This window comes from Rhinolophus ferrumequinum, chromosome 2, assembly GCF_004115265.2.
Source record: "Rhinolophus ferrumequinum isolate MPI-CBG mRhiFer1 chromosome 2, mRhiFer1_v1.p, whole genome shotgun sequence".
NCBI classification, from domain to species: domain Eukaryota; kingdom Metazoa; phylum Chordata; class Mammalia; order Chiroptera; family Rhinolophidae; genus Rhinolophus; species Rhinolophus ferrumequinum.
Window position 1 is genome coordinate 55,042,268 of NC_046285.1, and position 23,790 is coordinate 55,066,057.

Sequence of the window (23,790 nt, forward strand, 5' to 3'; positions counted from 1 at the left end):
GATCACCAAAGATGGGGAACTGGGGTCCAAGAAACATCTACAAACAAACCTGGTTAAACTAACCCTTAGCTTCCTAGGCACTTCTTCACCACTCAGTACCCCGAGCCTATACTACTTGGTCTTGCCAATTCTTCACATATTTAATGTTTCTTTGTCTAAAAGGTATTAAAATATCCTGCCCCGGTCATTTCTCCTGGTCTTTATTATTTTGGGAGGACTCCCGTGTAAATGTAAAATATTCAATAAAATGTGCATGCTTTTCTCCTGTTCAATCTGTCTTTGTCAGATTAATTTTCAGACCCAGCCAGCGACCCTAATAGGGGCAAGGAAAACTTTTTCCTTCCTTACAAAATAAAATATTTATTGTGTACTCAACTTATTTAATGTACTTAAATAAGTTAGAGGACAGTGTTCTCTAATTTGGTAGGTCAACCGATTGCCACGCTTTATTTTTCCAATTAAGCAAAACAAACAAACAAAAAAAAACCCCCACTTACTAGCACATCTATGTTGTAAACTAAATAGCACTTAAATTCAAAGTGGTAGAAAGAATATAACTTAAAAAGTGGAAAAATAATCCTTCCGAAAGGAATGATACTTTTTCCTTGGATGAGAACAATGTCGTCATTGGCCAGTGCTAACACAAACACTGGAGTGTGGAAGCCCTTTGTCCCTAACTCCTCAACTTCTCCAAGGAAGAAGCATGCTGCCAGAGGCTGTATGGAGCCCCCTTCCCTCCCGGCTTCCCACATGGGCCAGGGAGAGGCAAGGCACAGGGCCTTTGACTGTGAAGACGTTTTCCAGGGTTCTGTACCAAGCAGCTGCCAATCACCCAAGCCTTTCCCAGTGTTCTTCAAATAAATACACAGTGTTCTGCACATAAATACAGAATCAGAATCCCACCACCCTCCAAAAAAAAAAAAAAGAAAAGTAAAACAATAGGCAAATCTATAAAATGAAATGTAACCTGGAAAAAGAGCAAGCCCTGCCCTTTGCTGCAAAATTCATCTGTACTTCTGGGGAAATCCATGATAGTGGTGCATGAAAGCACAGACGGAACACTTAATAAAAAATCAATGTGGGCTTTAACTGGATGAAATGTGTCCAAACTTAGGATGGTGTCAGCCGTACTCAGTTTTGAGCAATTCACATCACGTCTGAAGGTAAGCTGCCAATACGGACAGAGACAGGTTAAAGCAGGCAGAATGGCAATCAGAAGTGCAAAGACCCTGGGCTGCCGTGTGTCGTTAAGGACACTGACAAGCCAGGGATGTCTATGTCAGAGAAGTGGGACGTCAGGGGAGACACAGGCACTGTCTTCAAATGTCTAAGGGCTGTCATGTAGAAGAGAAAATAGGCCAGCCAGAGGACATAAGAAGGTCAAACGGTTGGAAATTAAGAAAAACAGATCTATGCCACATAAAGGAAAAACTTTTTTAACTCTTACAGCTGTCAAAAGAAAAGAAGAAAAAAAAGAAATGGATCACTTTTCATGAACAGTTGTCATCTCCTTACACTTGGAAATATTCAAAGAGAAGCCAGGTAAAGTTTCTTCAGGAAACAGTGGCCACACTAAGAAGAAGTTAGGCCAGCTAGACTAACAAAAAGATAGAAGATGATGCTACAGGACCTCGCTAAGAGATCTTGATAATCCCGCCATAAGATCATGAACATCTCATGACTTCTTGCTCTGTTTTGCTTTACTCATAACTGAAGCTACTATATATGATCCTTCCAGTTTGAGTATGTTCTGGCTTATAGTAATAAACATACGTGGTTTGTTTGTTTTTCTTAGATTATGGCAAATATCATTTGTTGAACATTGAATATTGAAAAAGGTTTTGTAAAATTTTGAAATAGATGATATTATTAGCTCCATTTTATATACAGGGAAACTAAGTTTCAGAGTTGATACGTAACTTGTCCAAGCCACACAGCTAGCAAGAGTCAAAAATATTTTTTAACCCAAATCTCTCTGAAACTCTTAAATTCCATGGTGCATGGCCTGAAAACAGTTTGTGTCTATTATCATGAAAGTATTCTCATTTTGCTCTAGCAGCCTTTGTTTCAGTGTCAAGCCCTATGCTTAGAAATTGACACAAATTCCTGGTTATCCAAGGATTACTTTGGAGATCAAAATCATGAAACTGTTGTTCTTCCCAGATCTGCTTTCTCTGCTATCAATGCAAACCTCCATGACAATGCCTTCTGTTATGTTCTGGGACTCAATGCCTGTGTAAATCACAATTTAGACAACCTGGGTTCCATGTCCCTGACCCCAAACTATAGTCATCTTTCTTTGTACTCCAATTCAGTTATTTACTCCTTGGGCTTAAGTCTTCTTCCATATGTAAAATACCCTCTTTCTGACCAAAACATTTCATCAACTCACTCCCTCATTTCCTGACCCCTGCACTGGGATCACTGATCTTTCAGAGAACTGTTTCCTCTTCTCCAAGAATGTCCCTTCCCTGCCCCGTGGCCCCATCCCAAGACTTCATGGTGCCTCACCTCAACCTCTTTCGTTCTTTTTGGCCCTTTGACTCTGCTACACATGCGCATCTAAACCTCCACAACGGATCACTTCCAACCATGTATATCTCCTGCTTGTACATATGGGTTGCTGATGCAGCTGCTGAAAACCAAGCAGTCATGAAGATTGATGCCACCATAAAGGTGTAGAATTCAATCACAGCTGTTCTCTCCACCTACAGTGCTCCCCAGTTCCTAGTCAGGCCCTTCCATCATTTCCCTCAGCCATTTTTCCAAACTGTCACCACTCTCCATAAGCTTCTAAATCCCACTATTCTGTTAAGGAATATTACTTTGCTTCTTATTTCAAACTTCCAACCTTACCCCCTCATTTTCAGCACAGGAAATTCTCTTGTACCACACACAAGAAAACATAAAGAAGGAAAGGAAAGGAAGAAAGATCAAAGATAGAAACTCCATCCACTTCCTATCTCCAAGTCTATGTCATCAGCACTCGCTTTTCTCCTGCTGTCATATTATATATGTTCTGCCGTATAATGTGACCTATAAGGCCAAACCCATATATATATAGTGTGCATTTTATATTTATTATATTTATATATTTATTATAATATATTTATATATTTATTATATTTGATTGCCAAAATCTATTAATTCTTTTAGGGTTGCAAAATGATCATAATCGCATTCTATGATTTGTGGCTATTAGATTAAATGTTCTATAAAGGGAAATTTATTCTCAACTATTCATTTATTCATCTATATATATAATATGTATGACTATATGTGTCTATCTCCTCACTGTATCATGAATTTTATTCTCTCAGTAGTGCTATTTCTCTATTAGTAGAGCAAGTTCTTCAAACTCTTCACTCTAATTGATCATTCCCATCAGCTTTTAAACATGCTTAAATCTCCCTGAACCCCCAATTCCTCTTAATATTACTACAATTACATGGAATTACATTCTATGCACAGAAAAGAGCCTGGAACAGAATGGAGTAAAACTATGTACTTGTGTTTTGGTGGGGGTATGGCTGATACATTAATTTAGATTCTACTTATCAATATTCTAAATATTTTTATAACATCTAATATTTTTTATAGATAAAGTAGTTTTTATAAAGTATGACTTTTCCTAACAGCACCAGTGCACTGGTTTTTACCTACTGCCAGTCCGGTTGAAAGGGTGCCAAGTCTCTGAGAATCTCAAGGTTTATGCTTCTTGCCAGCTCCGAGCTCCCTCTGCTGGCAATATGTGAGTACGACAGTCAAAGAAACAGGGCTTGACAGTTAGGTGAAGGTTAAAAAACCCCATTCCGTATTATCAATCAACTTGCAGTTTATAAAATGTTTTCACTTCCATTATTGTATAATAGCTACTTAACATGTTAAAACTGGGCTTTCCCTGTCTCCATTTGAGCTAATGTATAAAAGATCTGTGTTGTTCAACATCGCAGCTACTCCTGAGCACTTGAAATATACCTAGTTTGAATAAACAGGCCTGTAAGTGCAAAATACACACATTTTAAGAGTTATTATAGGAAAAGGAATTTAAAATATATAATTACTAATTATTACACCAATTATTTGTCAAAATGATAATATTTTGGATGTACTGGGTTAAATATCTTATGAAACTTAATCTCACCTCTTCATTTTTCACCTTTTTTATGTGGTTACTATAACAGAAAATTTTGAATTACATATCTGGCTTGCATTGTATTTCCACTTTACAACGTGCCATAAATACTATATTCTACATTTATAATACTATGTATAAATGTCAAAGTAGGTGACTAAAAAATGGTTACATGACTCCTAAAATGCTCGTTTGGATACAAAAAGACTGGGAAAGTAAGGAAGGATTTGATGCATCTTTGATCAATTTTGGGAGACAGTTATCGATGTGTTTAAGTACCAAGAACAGCTCCCCTCGCTCAGACAGGGGAGAGGATAGGAAGTGCCCGTGCCCCACTTCAAGCCACAGGGGAGTAAGCGGCACCACTGAGAGAGCTTGCCAAGAGGCTGGCCACGGGGCCTGTGGAAGCAGGTAAGAGGGCTGTGACTAGGCAAATCACTGCACTTCCAGACTGTCAGGGTGAAGCATGCCTTTCTCCAGGCTCGGTGGGGACTACCTGCCTACCTGTGTCATAGCCGGAGTGTGTGGTTCAAGAGCTTCTCTAAGAGGGCCACCTAGAGGTTTGAGAGGATGATAGCAGGTGGAAATTGGAGATGAACTACTGAACGCACGGGGTTGGGGGGAGGGATTCAATATGAGTGACCCACAGTGATGGAGGGGAGAGCAGTGGGGGGCAGACATGCCGTGTGACACCCAGTACCGTTGTGAGCTGGCCCATTCTACCCGACTCCTTGCCTTAACGAAATCTGCACCCCCAAAAAATGAAACTGCTTTCACAATTCTTGTATGAACCTAAGATGTGTGGCACTCATCTGAAATGTTCATTTCTGCAAATATTATAACTATAAACAATGATAGTTTAAAAACACACCAGCTGTGTCCAGGTAGCTTCCTCCGATCCTTTTGTTAGACCCTCTCTAATATTCATTAATTCATCCATCAGATCTTGAGTAAAATTCTTGTTGAAATCACTTTCTAGGCCCAAGATGGAGTTGCTCCTGCTCAGGGTACCCCATCAGCAAAAGGGCACTTAGATAACTTTTGTGTCCCTGTAAATGCTCCAACTGGACAAGAAATGCAGTCTATCCAGTCAGCCAGTCCGCAGACACCAAGCCAACTCTGGGCTCTCTTCTCAGTTCCTTGTTCCTTCTCACCCCTAATGAGGTTGACTATGTGGCTTCAGCCTATCAGATAGAAATATTTTTCTCTTTCTTGTTCTTTATTCTTTATCCTATAAAAGCTCCTTACCATCTGCCCCATTTTGCTGTCCTTCAAACAGAGACTCTCCACTTTGTGAAGTGTTAAATAAAGTTTATTTGTCTCACCTAATTGTCTTTTTATACAATTTTGGACACTCCACATAGTAAATGGAGGACCCAAGAATGTCAGGATTGGAGAGGAGGGCTTTAGGAGTCCTCTTTTCTTCCCATCCATCAATGTATTCAACATAGAAACTTCTACACTGAGCTCCTATGTGGCAAACACCATGCCAGGCAACAAGAATGAGATGTAATGCTAGTCTAGGTTGCATTTGGCTAGAAATCACCATCTCCCACTGTAGTCCACGCCACTGAGAAAATTCTCATATTAGAAAGATGTTGTACAAATCTATGCATAGAATTATAAAAAAGTCTGCAAAGTGAGTTTGGAATAGCTGAAGTGCAGTCTGGTGGATAATCTGCTACTCCTTGAGGCAAGCTCAACCTAGATTGTTTTGACTGTTAGAAAAGTTTATTTATTTGTCTGCTTTGTTAAAATCGTCCTGTTGGGGTTAACTTTTCACATTTACAAAATGTTCCTCTTTTTCTCTAGTAATATTTTAAATTAAAGTTTGCCTTTTTTGATAGTTTTCACAGCTTTCTTCTTTTGGTTAGTGTTTCCATGGAACATTTTTTTGCTTTATTCTTTTACTTTCAATTTTCTGTATCATATATTTTAAGTATTTCTTTTATAAGCATATGATTGGGTTTTATCAGACTGATAATCTGTGTCTTCCACAGACTATGGAGCATTTAGCTCATAAACATGTAACTATTGAAATATTTGAATTTACCATCTAACTACTGGTTTTCTATTTATTCCACTTTTTCTGTTTTGCTTTCAGAGTGATTATATTATTCCATTCTCCTCATTATTGTCTGGGTAGTTTTACATTCTTTTACTATTTTATTTTTTTGTTGTTATGATGAAGATTACAGCAAGCATACTTGACATATCTAATGAAAGTTAGTTAATATTTTTACCTCTTCCAAGATATTGCAGGAACGTTTCCTTGCTAGGCAGTGTGTTCTTATACCAGCAGCATAAAAATCACCTGTGAGCTTATTAAAAATGCAGAATCTCCAGCCCACTCCAGACCTTTGGATCAAAATCTACAATTTAACAAGATCCCCAGATGACTCATATATTAAACGTTTGAGAAATACTGCTGTACAGCATTTTAATTTACTCTTTCATAATTTATACATCATTTTTTGTGTAATTTATATTTTAAACCCACAAGATACCTTATCATTTAGACAGTCAATATTTATATTTACCAATATACACTTTTCATTTATATTTATTCCTTTCTGTATTTCTGACCTTTCATCTAAGATCATTTTTCTTTTGCCTGAAGCGCGCGCGCGCGCGCGCACACACACACACACACACACACACACACACTACACACATATTACCATTTTAATAGTTTTTTTTCCTTTCTTAAAATGTGTATACATTTTTTTGGCACCCTCTGTATCTAAGAGAGAAAGTACCATAAACCTGATTTACCCACCCCCAATTATTGATATATGGCCAATCTTTTCTTTTTTATACTTCATTTCCTACCTCTTGACATCTACATCATTTCATCTATATTTTAATGTATATCTCTGCAATATGGGGAGCTTTGCTTTAAAATCAAACCTCAAGATCATTATTACATTTAAAATTAACACTAAATCCTTAACATCAATCAAAAATCCAGTCAATGATCACATTTCCCCAATCACCTTATGGATTTTGTTTTCAGTCTATCTGCAATTGAAGTATCACTGGCATCTAATACCTCTTCCTCTCTTCATTTTCCTTACAAGTATATTTTATTTTGAAGAATTTTTTTTTTATAATGTGGGTTTTTGAGATTGTAACATTATGTTGCTATTTAAAATGCTCCTCAATACCTTGTAATTCCTATAGATTAGTAAGTAAATCTAGAAACTTGGTGATTTAGTTGCTACAGTGTTTCCCTGAAAATAAGACCAAGTCTAAAATCAATATTTGCTCCAAAAGACGCATTAGGGCTTATGTACAGGGGATGTCATCCTGAAAAATCATGCTACGGCTCATTTTCTGGTTCTTATTTTCGGGGAAACACGGTAGTATTGCTACTTCCATTTGTAGGCACATATCTAATTCTCCCTCCTCTTACAATACCAACTGTTGGTTATCATAGCCTAAATCTATTAATTCTTTGAGGGTTGCAAAATGATCATAATCTCATTCTATGACTTTTGACTATTAGTTTCAATGACTATAAAGGCAAATCAACTATTCATTTATTCATCAATAGGTATAAATATTATTTTTTTAAAAAAAAGGCAGAATATTCAAATATCCCCTTTATTGACCAGTTTTCAAAATAATGAGTTGGTCCAAAGCATCTGTCACAGGTCAGTAGTAAGGATTATTTTTAAAGGGATAAAGATCATTATAAATAAATGGATTTAAACAGATATGACATGCATCTATCCATTTCAGTTATTATCCTGTTGATGCACAGAGTATCCTATTTTGGGCAGGTTAGGGACTTTCTGACGTGACCCAAGTAGTCTTTAATAGCTTCCTCTGCTATCTGGCAATACAAGATATTTCCGTTTTTATCTTGTACTTGTAAACCCATACCTAAAACTAGCAATTTCTGTATGAAAGATTGATTTCTTTTGTTAGAGAATATCACTTAACGACCACATTCTGAGCGTGAAGAATATTCATTGCTAGTGTTCATTATTTCTAGGTTTCTAGGCCTTTTTGGTGAACACAGATGGCAGAAAATATTGTTAAAATTATGTATGTGTGTATGGAAAGAAAGACAGTGAGAGATATATATATATATACATAGATAAAATCATTTGAAACAGTTCCCTTCTGTGTGATTGTGTACCAATTGGATATAGTTAAGTTTGTTTCATTTGACTTTTAAAGTTTCATTTAAAGTGTTTTGTTTCATAATTATTTAAGTAGTATTCGGTTCTAACATCAAATCAACAAAATAAGGTATATACCATATGCCTAGTTTCAACATCATCCCTACACATGTATTTCCTCCCTCCCTATAGCTAGCTTTAAAGTTTCATAAATATTCTATTTTTATTATTATATTAAAAACATGAATACACAGTAGGATAATCCCCGCTCCCCTTTTCCCCTTATCCCACAGTAGGATAATACACGCTTTCTCCACCTTGCTTTTCTCATTTAAAAATATACTCTGGAGATCATCACTCTATGGCTTAGATTCCTCTCATTCTTTTTGATAGATAAGTAGTACTCCATAGTTTACAACTCCCCTAGTTACTCATGAAAAGTGTAATAAGATAAATTTTCCAGTATCAATCTAAAAAATGACTCAATTTGCTTTTTAGGAAACTGTCAAAAGTGGTATCAGCAAAGTGACAAGTAGGCAGCTCCTAGCTTCAATTTCCCAACAGGAATACCAGAGAAACAAGTAGAAACTGTCAGAACCAATGTTATCAGAACTCTGGAACATGGCTTACAGTAACCAAGTGAACACAGAATCAAGAAAAACTTAAAAACAGTAGCAAAGCTGTCAGGCATTTTACTTGCCCTTGCCCTACTCCCTCTTGGGCTCGGCAACAGTCTTGAAGACAGCAGCCTGTGTTTCCAGTGCAGGGCCCTAGTCCATGGTCCCAGAGGAAGCAGAGCAGAACTTATTTGAAAATTATTGTGTAAGTTTGTTCTAATCTGACTGGGGGGCTACCTGGAGTGAGGCAAGGTGCTCATTATCTCATTTTGCTTAACTCGAAACTCACTGTGAGGCCAGAAAACCTGATGGCATTATTTGAAAACACTGCAAAGTGAATGAACAATTTGCAGATACCTAAAGCTAGAGATTATAGTTGAGACATATACCAGATAGCCTAAATCTTAGACGGCAAAGCTAGGTCTTTGTGAAATTCGAGCAAAGAAAAGCACCCATATTTCAGGTGGGATGTAAAAAGCCATACGCACGCCCAGGGCAAGATGTGTGCTCAGAAAAGACCTCCAAAGAACTTCAGTTTTGACCTTCTGTGGACCCTAGGCTCAGTGAAGTCTGGCTAATAAAGGAGGGCTTCCGGATACAGCCAATCTGCAAAAACTAAGAAATGGGGTTTTTTTTGTTTGTTTTCTTTTCTTTGTCTGTTTTATCTCTGGTGTTTAAGAAATTCTCCACCAAACAAAAGATGAACAAAAGCTCAAGAACAGAGAATACAGAGAACACATATGAAAGGAATAGTCACTGCAAAATAGTTTGGAAACGTCACTAGAAAAGTAGACTACTATAACCTTTAGCAATCAAAAACAAAAACAAAAACAAAAACAAAAACAAAAACAAAAATACCCCCAGAAACCCTGAGGAAAGGGGAGAATCTGATTTCCAGGGTTATCTTATCATATTTAAATGTCCTACAAGACATACAAACTCTTAGGAAACTCCATGTTATCTTTAAGAGACTCACTTTAGATCTAAAGGCTTGAATAGGCTGAAAGTGAAAGGATGAAAAAGGATAATCAACGCAAATGACAACCAAGAGAGTTGAGTGGCTATACTAATATCACAAAAAATAGACTTTAAGTCAAAACTGTTACAAGAGACAGAGAAGGACATTATATATGGATAAAAGAGTCAATTCATCAAGAAAACATATCATGGTATGTTTGGTGCAAAATTATAAACACATATGCACTTAACAACAGAGCCTCAAAATAAATACAGCAAACATTAACAGAATTGAAGGGAAACTTATTGTACAATGGTAAGTGGAGACTCCAAAATATTTATTTTAATAATAAATAGAACACCTAGACAGAATAGAAATAATGCACTTGAACAACACTATAAAGCAACTAAACCTAACAAACACATATTGAGCACTCTATCCAGCAATGATAGAATATGCGTTCTTCTCAAGTACGCATGGAACACTGTCCAGGAGAGACTATATATTAGAACACACACACACACACACATAGCCCTAATAAATTTAAAAATATTGAAATTGTACAAAGTATTTTATGTGATCTCAATGTAATCAAGTTAGAAATCAATAGAAGGAAATGAGAAAATTTACAAATATGTAGATACTAAACAAACAATGGGTCAAAGAAAAAAAAATCAAAAGGATAATTAGAGGGGCCGGCCCGGTGGCTCAGGCAGTTAGACCTCCGTGCTCCTAACTCCAAAGGCTGCTGGTTCAATTCCCACATGGGCCAGTGGGCTCTCAACCACAAGGTTGCCAGTTCAATTCCTCGAGTCCCGCAAGGGATGGTGGGCTCTGCTCCCTGCAACTAAGATTGAATATGGCACCTTGAGCTGAGCTGCCTCCTGAATGGCTCAGTTGGTTGGAGCGCATCCTCTCAACCATAAGGTTGTCAGTTCAATTCCACGACTCCCGCAAGGGATGGTGGGCTGTGCCCCCTGCAACTAGCAACAGCAACTGGACCTGGAGCTGAGCTGCGTCCTCCACAACTAAGACTAAAAGGATAACAACTTGAAGCTGAACGGCACCCTCCACAACTAAGATTGAAAGGACAACAACTTGACTTGGAAAAAAGGCCTGGAAGTACACACTGTTCCCCAATAAAGTCCTGTTCTCCTTCCCCAATAAAATCTTAAAAAAAAGAAAAGGGTAATTAGAAAATAGAGAGGAATAAAAACAGAAAGGAAAAAAACACAACACACTAAAACATATGGGACGCCACAAACGCAGTACTCAGAGGGAAATTTAAAGCTGTAAATGCTCACATTAAAAATAAAGATCTCATATTAATGACTTAACTTTACATTTTGCAATGCTAGAAAATAAAACATTGCACTTAAAATGATAAGGAAATAATACAGATTAAAGTGAATACAGAGAATAGAAATACAATAGAGACAATCAATAAAACCAAAATTGGTTCTTTGAAAAGATCAACAAAATTGACAAACCTTTAGCTAGAGTGACAAAGAAAATATAGAGATGAAGCAAATAACTAAAATCAGAAATGAGTGTAGATATTACTACCAAACTTACAGAAACAAACTAAAAGAGTATTAGAAAATACTATAAACTACACCAAAAAAAGAGATAATCTAGATGAAAAGAACACATTCCTAGAAACACACAAATTACCTAAACCAGTTCAAGAAGAAACAAATAATCTCAACAGATTTGTAACAAATGAAGAGATTGAATTAGTAATTAAGGCTCCCAAAACCAACAACAACAGTAAAAAGCCCAGGATCAGATGGCTTTACTATTGAATTCTACCAAATATTTAAGTAATTAACATTAATCTTTCTAAACACTTCCAAAAAGGAGGAGGTATCGATTACTAATTCATTCTATAAAGCCAGCATTACTCTGACACCAAAGCTAGATAAAGGTATCACAAGAAAATAAAATTGCAAACCCATATCCATTATGAATATAAATGTCAAAATTCTCAACATAATACTAGCAAATAAAATCATGCTAAAAGGATGAGTAAGTGGAAATTATCCCAGGAATGCAAGGGTGGTTCAACTTAAGAAAATCAACCAATGTAATACACATTAGCAGAATGAAGGAAAAGCACAAAATACAATTTATAATCGCACAAAAATGAAATACTTAGGAGTAAATCTAGCAAATCATGTACAGTGCATACATGCCGAAAACTGGAAAACATTTCTGAAAGAAATCAGATTTAAATAAATGGAGATACATACCAGTCTTTTCTGAAAGACTAAACACAGTAAAGCTGTCAATTTTCTCCAAATTGATAGAGAGGTTTCATGTAATTCATTTGAAAATACCAGCAATATTTCTTGTAGATGTATACAAAATTATTCTAAAATTTATATTCTAAGGTATAGGAACTAGAGTAGCTAAAACTTTATCAAATAACGTGCAAGAAATAGGTCTAGCCTATGTCAAGACTTACTATATAGCTACAGTAATGAGACCATGGTACTAGCAGAGGGACAGACACATAGATCAACGGAAAAGAATAGAGAACCCAGAAATAGAACCACACAATATATGCTAATTGATTTTGACAAAGGTGTAAAAGTAATTCAGTGGAAGAAAGATGGCCTTTTCAAAATATGGCGCTGGAGCAATTGGACATCCAGGCAAAAAAAAAAAAAAAAAAGAATAAAAATAATAAACCTTGATGCAAACCTTACCTTTTATGTAAAAATTGACTCAAAACGGATCAAGGACTTAACTGTAAAACTTACAACTAAAAATGTGAAAAAAAATACAGAAGAAAACCTTCAGGGTATAGAGGTAGGCAAAGAGTTCTTAAGACTTGACACTTTCTGGATACTCTTGCATGATCCATAACAGGAAAAATTACACCACTTGATACTCACCTCCCCAAGCCAAAAAAGTCCATAGTCATTTATACAAACACCTTTAATGCCAATGTCAGAAATACCTATAGACACACACACACACTCATATGCCCCCAGTTCTCTCAGAGCCCCCAAGGCCTGGAGGGTAAGAGCTGGGCAGGTCTGCAAGAAAGGCTTCTTCAGCCAGGCAGGCACTGACAGCAGTGAGTACGGGCATATATCGGGTAAGTAATGACACCAAACAATCAAGTGTGGCAGGTGTCATTAAGGGCACGTCATGATTAACACGGCCCAAAGCAAATCTGCGTAATTTGGCACAGGAATTGGTAAGAAACGTGTGTTTTGGGAGTATGAAAGCGAAGTCTGCTAGTGGGAGGTACGTAAGTGCACCAGACCATCCAAAGACCTTTTGATGAAGGGGGCTGGAATTTGAAGCTCGGGGACAAAAAAATAAGAGAGTTTGGTTAGAGGAACACATGCGGGTTAAGGCCAGCGTGCTGGTGTGAAGCTAGGATAGCAGAACAGTGAGGTCAGGAACTCGGGATCTGCAAAGGGCACACACTCGATTAGGAGATGAGTGAGTTCTGGAGACTAATGCACAGCATGGTGACTATAGTTAATGTATTATAAACCTGAAATTCATAAACAGTAGATCTCAAGAGTTCTCATCACATACACACACAAAACAGGTAATTGTGAGAGGTAGTGGATGTGTTCGTTAGTTTGATGGTGGTAATCATTTCACAATGTACACATACATCAGAACATCACACTTGCACATATACAATTTGCAGTTGTCAAAAATAAACAACAAAAAAAAGACACCTATTTTTAAAGAACACAAGATCAGAAATGAGGCCTTTCAAATGATTGCTTAGGAAGTCTTGTGACTTTCCACGTCCCCAGTAGTGTATGAGGCTCTTCTCTTTCTGAAGTATCTTTAATAATAAAAAAATAAATAAATAAAAAAATAAAATAAAACTTAACAGCCCTTGACAGCAAGAATCCTAGAATGTTAGACCCGAAGGGGTGCTTAAAGATCACCATTTCTCCCTGCAACATGCTTATTAGTAAAGGAACGGAGGTACAGAGGGTAACTGGTGACCCAAGGTCCCAAAGCAAGTTCTCCACAGATCCAGGACTGGAACCCAGGTCTCCTTACTCCTGCTGGTTTCTTTAGTACACTGACTTTATTGCTGTACTTTGCTTAAGCATGCAACTCAGATATGATGGGAGGAGGCAACACGTGGTTTCTCTCTGCCACTTGAAATGGGGCTGAAATTCTCTTCAAATCTCTACCCTATGACTTCTAATAGTCCAAAGCCCTGTAAAAGATTTCTCCAAATTTCCAAGGTGTAGGGTTTGGGTAACGTTCTTCTGGCTGCCTGTTTTAAGGAGGGTCTTTCTAGGTGCTACCTGTCCACACCACCTGGCCAAAGCCTGACAGGCTTAGTCATATCTACCCAATCATATGAGGCACCTCCTGCCACAGATTGAAGGAAGCGACCTTAATTACATATTTAAATTTTTAAGTTAGCATCTAGATGTGTCAACTTTTTTCACTGGCAACTTTCATCCTCAAATTCTTTAGAAACTGAAGGCTGAAGTCAACATACAAACTTTCTTCAACTAAATAAAATAACATCTGTACATCACTGGCAGTCCTTGGGCATCTAACTGGTAGAGATATGTAATGGAGGTCATCCGGATTCCCTATATTTGCCAGAAAAGAAGGTGAGGCGTAGAAAATATGGCCCAGGGAAATTAAATAGTGACTTCTTTAATAATCAATTTAACAGTCACTGAAAATGGTATCTTATTTTTAAGTAACCTGCTAAATTTCTGCAGAATCACTTTTGACGTCGTATTCTAGCAAACCAAGTAAGATGAAACAAGTCTTATGAAGGTAAAATGTTAACGGTTGCTACTAATACCTACTTTCAGAATCCATGGAGTGTCATGTATAGTGCAGACTGAGTTGCTGCACTCATGGGATCTTAATATTTGGATTATTGGATGAACATGCACATATTTTTTTCCTTCAAATGCATTAGCCAAGCCACCACCACCACACAAAGCAAAGCCACTTCTATAACCAATTTTAGACTTGGGTGTATTTGTCAAGAATTGGAATATACTAGGCCTAAGTATGATGTTATACGTGGTTACAGAAAGGGGACAGAACTGGAATAGGAGAAAACTTTACTGCAATTAAACAAAGCTCTATTAGGTTTATTTTGTAAAGAAGAAGGAACAAAACTCCCAGAATTCCCCAAGTCCTTGAACGGAATAAAGAAAACAGGAGTCAGAGGCCACCGACTTAACAAATGACTTTATTAAGAGAGAAGGACAAGATTGGTGTTTGCTTCAAACCATCCAGGAAAACAAGCACACACACTTATACAATACTTTGGTTTAAAAATTACTCATATCGATGTTAATCCTGATGTTTAAAGAATCCAATGGGACAGGTGTAAAACACAGACCATAAAAACAGAAGCTTGCATAGATGAATTACTGTAGATGTGTAAGTGGCATTTCAGGGAGGTGTGGACTGGAGTCCCAATGACGTTACCACTTCAACCTCCCAAGACACATGAAGGTCACCAGCACCATGTTTCTCCTCCTCAGTTAGGCCACGCGCAGGAACCACTCGCGCTGCGTGCAGGTGAACAGAAACGGACCGTTCCCGTTGGCCTCGTCTAGACGGGCGTGTGCCTCCACCAACACCCCCCACCCACCACTGTTAAGGCACCCACAACGTGCCCCTCACAGTTTCACTTAATCTCTAGATAGGCATGTCGTCTGAGGTGGTCTCTGTTTTCTGTCCTCAGACAGGTGACTGCATTCCAGTCAGGTTCTCCCCAGTTCCATGAAGTAATTATTTCAAAGCGGTCTTTCCCTCTGGGGCTTGGCGACAAATGAATAGAAGCACTTGGGATAATGTCTCACTTGTTTTCAAACATACCCACATTCCAAATGGCAAAGGGGTCCTTCCCAAAGAACCCGAAACCACCTGGGCATCATGTAGTCATCTCTCAAGAGAGAACCTTTCCAAATTATAAGACAAAGGACAGCACCACCTCAATGTCCTGAGCAACTTGCTTTATATGAGCAAACGCTTGTAGTTTATAATTCAGCACCTTTTCAAAATACAGTGTTGTGCTGGGATGGATTCTTAAGGAAAATTCCATTAGAGAATTCTCATTTTGGATCATCATTTTTACATGCTATCTTCCCACTGTACCTCATTATGGATCATACTTCATGGAATAAATACTGGGTTGCCTTTAAGAGGCAGGTGAAAAATATAGCTATTTCTGAGAAAGAGCATTTGGCTTTCAGTTTATACCAAGAGCTGAAGTTACAGCCTACGGGGATTTCAGAGACTTATTCAATCAGAAAATTTAAAAAAATTCTGACATCAAAAACTCTCTCGCTAAATTTCACAGCTAGAAACTATTTTAGCAATTATGATCTGAAATTCAGTGCAACTAAAACATATCCTAAGTATATGATGTGTAACAGTATATCCTTTCAACTTTTTCTCTTCACTGTTCTTAATCTTTGTTCTTTTGTGAAGAATATGTATCTAAAACCCTGTCTTTTCAATTCTTCTGTTCTTTATATATGGACCTCAGCAATAAATAGTAGGGCACTGGGTTACACAATTAATTGTCCTTATCTGAGATGCTGAAGCCAGCATAATGCTGGTTCCCTATGCTATGAAGAGTTACTCAAAAAGAGAAAAACATTTTCTAGCCTGCTGAGAATACACAAAAACATATTAAATCTATTACAAACATGTTTCTAGGCAGTTTTCACAAATATATAAAGAGAATTTTTTATGACCAGACATTTCCACAAATTAACATGATTACTTACATGACTGTGTTAGTTTGTGGCATCAAATACAACCTTAAAAAAAAATATTCTGGTGTCTTCTCTACCACAGCAAAAGTTTTCCGGCTTAATTTTTTCTTAAAAGTAATAAAACAGAAAGACTCTTCACATCAACAAATTTCCAATTTCAAGTAAATCTCTCTATTTTGTTTGGTTTTCTCTTTTTGTTATTAATGTTATGCATTTCAATACACAGGAGTGTTGGTGACATTCTTACAAAACAGTAACTAGTGACTTCACTGCACGATAGAACCTTTGAAAGTAGCTTCTAAACAGTCGTAATGGAAAAAGACAGTCAACTCTCGATTAGTCAGAAAGTGATCACCTGAAGAATCTGGCCAGGAAACTCTCCCTCTCCTACCGATCTATTTCGTCATGCCACTGCTCATCCATGGAGAGGCAGAGAGGCAGCCAGAAATGAAATGATGGCTCAGTGGGAGGAGTGGTCCAAAGCTCTGGATGACAAGGCGGATTGGGGACCACCCAGGAATTTTACATGTCAATGGAGAGTTGACAGTCATTCACATATAGGAAGTACACCACACTGACCTCAGTTGGAATCCAACTAATTTAAGGCAATACTGCTCCTCACACACATTGCTGGCACAAAGGGCAGGTCTCAACAGAAACATGACTCTATAGAAGTGAGATTTTCTCAGTTTACCCCTTCCTTTTTGACCTCTCTAGAATTAAATTTCAGCATTCCAACAACAGGTAAATGGCAGGAGCAATGACAGCCTCAACTCTTCCCTTTACGGATCTATGTATCATCAGGGATAAAAGATTCTCCCACCAAAAGTTTGGATGACTTTGTGCCCATGCAGCATTCTCAGGACAGTCTCCAGTTTGCTTCTCCCTGCCCCTAATACCTACTATGGGGAAATAAGGATTCTAGCTAAGGGGAAAAAAGGATTCTAGCAGTTAAGATAAAGCAGTTATGGCTTTAAGACTCATAGGCACCACCAGATGTGAGGAGAAAATGGGACCATTTTATCTAGTCACTTCTCCATGCGCAGTAAGTAATGAACAAAGTACTTTAAAAATCTGTTTTTGTCCTTTTGGCTAAAAGAATAGATTTTGATTCTTTATGATTGTTTCTAAAATGCTGATGTTATCAGAATATGGCATACGATGTAGTGAAATCTACTTGATCAGTATTCCCTTTTACATTAAATTTCCCTACGTAAATACTGTTTTGCCAAACAGGAAAAGGCCTTTGAATGCAAGTTCTACTCTATTCTCAGTCCTTTAGTAAGCTAAGTACGAAGGGGTCTTGTCCTTTCATTAGGCGAAAGGTTTACAGCCAATTACCAGTTATCTTTCAAGAAAATCATCACTGAATAAATTAATAATCTTGGTATTCCCCAAAGTGATTTTTATACAAAGGCAACACTCATTAAAAATCAAGGCCCTAAAAATGTTAACCACTTGTGTGGTAAACTGAATGCACCATATTATAGTAGGTGTTTCCAAAGAACAATCTGGCACAAGACAAAATTTAGAGAATATTTGACAGTATTAAAGAAAAATAATTATCAGTTAAAAGTTAATTATTTTTATACCAAAAAGTCCTGACATTGAGGGATAAGTATGGACAAACTCAGCAATGAATTTATTCATCATCCAGTTCAGCCGTAGGCCACAGTAGAGAAGAAAGGAAAAAATGGGTCCAGTTCATACTTTTCTGTGAGTTCAGTGGAACACAAGGCCCAGGGTCACACACTTTGGTCACATATACTGTTCTAGATGCCAAGTGGCCACTGCCATTCTGAACAGGTTCTTCTCCTGGGAGTATCTATCCACATCTGTCTTTTCTAAGTTAGCTGTGTCTCTGTGATCAAAAGCCACGGTCTTTCTCGCAGTTCATTAGTCTGTTGCTGGTTATTGTAAAGTCACTTGAGAAACAGTAATTCAATGGTATGCAAAGTCACTTTCTAAAAATTTCAATGTTCCTTTAAAGCATGTGTAGTAGCAACTAACCAGTTTCCCAATAAAATAATTATGTCCGACAATGGTTTGACACTACAGTTAAATTTTTTTCAACTCAGATTGTTTAATCTAACCTTATCTCACATTGCTTTCCCAGGCAATGACTTACAAAAAGTTAGGCTGTGGGGCGTGGATGTATATGTCCAGTAGCCTTATAAAACTCCTTAACATATATTGTGCTCATTCAGCAATACTGGTGTTAAGAGAGCGTGGCCTCCAGAGAACAGAGGTATAGAAATAAAGATTTTCCAAGGCCAGAAATATTAGTTTACATCACAACATTAGAACACAGTACAGTATGCTTAAATTGCATGTGTTCCAGCAGTAGGAACAGGAACAAAATAAATGTGTTCACATTTATATAAAAATGACAAAGTGAAAAGCAGAGAACACAGTGAAGAGTGTTTGGTAGTTCCTTAACATACAGTTTTTACTTGCTTCTACAGTCTCAAAGATAATAATTACATTACTTGAATAAGAACAAGAGGACTTAACTGGTTGAGTTTGATTTGTCTCCTTACTCACAGGGAACGAATTACTGATATGCTTTAGAAAGCGTTTGTTTTACAAAAAAAAAATAAATATTGTTAAATTGTAATCTTTTAAAAACTTTTAAAAAATCAAATTTTCAATATAGATGCTGAATTGGGTGTCACAAGGGAAATATCACACTTGATCACTTCCTAAGACAGCTGAAACTCTAACATCCTGGTTAAGTGTGAAGTGGCATGATATTTTGAATGAAATATATCCCGGTAGCATTTTACAATAATAAATATAATTGGATGAAATACATGAGAGGCAAGAGGAATACAGAATTGTAAAAGTAAAACCAATCATTGCATGATAGAAAAATAAACATTTATAAAATAAAAATATGGCAAATGATATTGTCCATTTGCCTAATTATCAAATAAAAATAGTTTTTTTTTTTCTGTAAAACTACTATAAAAACTTCTAAAAACATGAAGCAAAATCACAGGGCAGACAAAGAAAAACAGAACATTACTAGAAGTCAATAAGGCCTAAGCTTTGGATATTGAAACCACCCTCTGGGAGCTGACTTGAGGCCAGGACCGCTCTTCTGTTTCCCTTGACTAAATGAAGACTTTTCTTCATTCATTTCATCATGGCCATTCAAAGTCCTGTTATCATCCCTTTCCCTAGTTCCCTGAAATAACTATCTTCTATAGGATTTTGTTTCTGTATCATTTCCCCAAAACTTAACTCTTAGATATCTTATACCCAAGTTCCTACAGTCCAAAAGCTGTATGAAACTAAAGATCTTTCTCAAAATGAAAGACCCAAATCCAATCTCAGAAACTACTCTAAATAGCTTCCTGAATATTGCCCTACTTTATAGACCATCTGGAAAGATAAGGCAAAAGGAAGGCATTTCCCAGTGGGAAAAGAATGGATTAACAACTTTTTCTCTAGTCACTTATATATTTCTTTCCAAAACAAACACCATACTAGCATACTAGAATGCCAAAAATGTCATATTCATACAATGAAAAATAATAGGAAGTCAAGCTGACGGGATATTATTTATACATATAGCATGATTGCCATTTGTGGTAACTAGTATAGGAAAATAAGCATTTCCTTAAGATTAGAAGACTAGATTTCTTGAAGAGGAGTTTAAAGGTCTTCTATAAAGGATCAAATGACCATGTGTCATTAACGAATGCGTAGAACCAAATACTTGGATAAAGAACCACTTTATCAACTTCATGTAACATTAATCTAATTGACAGATACGCAAAATATTTTTGAGAGGTTGCCAAGAAATACTGCTATGTTTTTTAAGCAAGAGGAAAACTTCTGCAACAAGAGAGAATAATGGCATCTCCACTTATGTAAACACCTTCCCAATTCCATTTGCCGTGGCTTTGTAAATAAATGTAAAATAAGAGAAGGGATAGAAAATTTTTCATTTTTAGTTGACTTTACACAGACCTGAGTTAAAATATCATAGAATTAAATTTTTGCCAATAAATACTAATAAATGAGCGATGCCTAGAGGCTTCAGAAAGTCTTGCTATTAAGGAAGCAATAGCAAAGAACCTGTCAGAGAATGACATCTAGGTCAATTCTCCCTGGAGGGTTTAGAAGGATGTGCAAAACCTTTAAAGTTCTGTCTGGTAGTCAGAGTAATATTTACAAATGTTCCAAATGCTTGGTTTTCTTTTTCTTTTTCTTTTTTAAAATACTTTATGGTTGTGATTCCTTTGTTTTCCTAAAGACTACAAAAAGCAAAAGGCTCTGTCTCTCAATATATCATACACTAGTGCACCAAAAAAGCTATTTCTTATATTTTTTTATTCTGCATTGTATCCAAACATTATGTTTTACCTTGATAGTTATCATCACAAAACTCTAATTGCTAAATAAATCCTAGTCCCTAGATACCAATACACCATACCTAACAAAAATGGCATTTTATAGATCTCTTAGATACTAAATCCCAGGAAGCATATGCAGCATAGAGGTGGTCAATATTCAGAAGCTAGATTTTCTTGTACTGCCCAAGTGATCAGAAATAATTAAAACATTTTTAATGAATTAAAATTATTTATGGTCAGAAAAATACTTCAGGATAAATCCCCAGAATACAACATAGGAGGAAAAAATAAGCACGGAATGCATTCTGTATCATCCAGTAATATTGGCTACAGTGAGTCCGTTTTCAAGGCAGATTCCTAGGTTTTTACTGCTTATAATGGAAACCTGGGGAGGGGAAGAAAAAAGAAGAAACACCATTAAGGAAAAAAAATCTTTGAAACTCAGTAATCTACAGATTCAATGCAATCTCTATCAAAAAACCAATGGCATTTTTCACAGAACTAGAACAAATAATCCTACAATTTATATGGAACCACAAAAGACCCTGAATAGCCAAAGCAATCTTGAGAAAGAACAAAGTTGGAGGTATCACACTACCTGACATCAAACTATAGTAATGAAAGGCTATAGAAATGAAACAGCATGGTAGTGGCATAGAAACAAACACACAGATGAATGAAATAGAGTGGAGAGCCCAGAAACAAACCCATATGGTCAATTAATCTATGACAAAGGAGGTAAGAGTATACAATGGGGTAAAGACAGTCTCTTTATAATAAGCAGTGTTGGGAAAACTGGACAGGTACATGCAAAAAAAAAAAATGAAACCAAAACACCTTTGTACATCATATATAAAAAAAAATAAACTCAAAATGGATTAAAGAGTTAAATGTAAGACCTGAAACCATAAAACTCCTAGAAGAAAACAAAGGTAGTAAACTCTTTGACACATTTTTGTCAAAGAGTTTTGACACACTCTTAGCAACATTTTTTGGATGTATATCCTTAGGCAAGGGAAACAAAAGAAAAAATAAACAAACGGAACTATATCAAAATGAAAAGTTTTTGCATAGCAAAGGAAACCATCAACAGAAAGGAAAAGACGACCTACTGAATGTGAGAAGATGTTCGCCAGTGATATATCCCACAAGGGGTTAATATCCAAAATACATAAGGAACTCATACAACTTAACATCAAAAAACCCAAACAATCTGATTAAAAAATGGGCAGAGGACCTGAATAGACATTTCTCCAAAGAGGACATACAGATGGACAACAGACATATGAAAAAATGCTCAAAGTCACTAATCATCAAAGAAATGCAAATAAAAACCACAATGAGATTATCACCTCACACCTGACAGAATGGCTAACATCAGTAAATCAACAAACAACAAAAGTTGGCGAGGATGTGGAGAAAAGGGAACCGTTATGCACTGACGGTGGGATTGCAGATTGGTGCAGCCACTATGGAAAACAGTATGGAGGTTCCTCAAAAATTAAAAATAGGACCCAGCAACCCCATTTCTGAGGATTTATCCAAAGAAACCCAAAACACTAATTAAAATAGATATATGAAACCCATGTTCACTATAGCATTATTTATAATACAATAGCTAACACATGAAAGCAACATAAGTGTCTACCCGTAGACAAATGGATAAAGAAGAGGTGGTATATATACACAAAGGAATACTGGCCATAAAATAAAAATGAAATCTTGCCATTTGCAACAACGTGGATGAATCTAAAGCATATTATGCAAAGTGAAATAAGTCAGAGAAAGACAAATACCATATGATTCCACTTACATGTGGAATCTAAGAAATAAATGAACAAACAAAACAGAAACAGACTCATAGATACACAGGACAAATTGATGGTTACCAGATGGGAGAGGGATAGGGGAGATGGGTGAAAAAGGTGAAGGAATTAAGAAGTACAAATTGGCAGTTATGAAACAGTCACACGAACGTAAAGTGCAGCATAGGGACTATAATCAATAATATTGCAATAACTCTGTGTGGCGCTAGCTGAGTATTAGACTTATATTTGGGGTGATTATGTCGTAAGTTACATAAATGTCTGATCACTATGTTGGACACCTGAAACTAATATAATATTGCATGTCAACTGTAACTGGAACTTTTAAAAATTATTTTAAAAAATAAATTTTTGGGGGGATCTTTGAAACTCTGTTTTTCTCCCTGCTCAGGCAAAATAATTTATCTTTATTTCTATGCATTTCAAGTGGTTCATGTTTTATTCATTCTTGATTATATTTGTACATAGAATCATTATGTGACATATTATAGAATTATACACTTGAAAGCTATGTAGTTTTATTGACCATTGTCACCTCAATAAATTTTAGTAAGAATCATTGTGTTATTTTAATATTACGTATCAAATATATGTCAAGAACATGAAGGCACCCCCTAAAAAGTAATGCATGTATATAGTTTGAGAAAAAAGAAATCATGAACTATTTCCAGTTAAACCAGGGATGGTGAAAAGGCCCCCAAAAGACGGAAATTGCACTGTATGGGTTTTTTGATAAAGTCCAATTTATCCCATCTTTAAATAATGTCTTTTGCCTCATTCTCAATGTTGGATGAATGTTAGAATGGGGGGGGGGAAGGGGAACTTTATAAAAAAAACAAATACCTAGCAACACCCCCACCCCTTGAAATTGTGATTTAACTAATCTGGAGTGGCACCTGTACAATGGTATTTCATAATGACTGCAGAAAAAGAAGTTTGGCAAGGCTACCATTGGATTTGGCAAAGGATAATAAAAACACTATCTAAGAAATCTTCAAAAATTGT

At 36.6% G+C, this 23,790-nt stretch overlaps 1 protein-coding gene across 3 annotated transcripts in view; it reads right to left on the reverse strand.

The window, feature by feature from the left end:
• Positions 1-18,910: 18,910 nt before the first annotated feature.
• The window catches only part of CCDC50 (coiled-coil domain containing 50), a 74,991-nt gene continuing 70,111 nt past the window's right edge, over positions 18,911-23,790 (reverse strand). For 2 of the 3 annotated variants that reach the window (XM_033127776.1, XM_033127767.1), the window contains one exon: positions 18,911-21,344. In XM_033127776.1, the coding sequence (XP_032983667.1) occupies positions 21,325-21,344 (20 nt within the window). In that variant the 3' untranslated portion in view covers positions 18,911-21,324. The remainder of the gene's footprint in view (positions 21,345-23,790) is intronic. The other variant, XM_033127786.1, reaches the window with a different exon arrangement.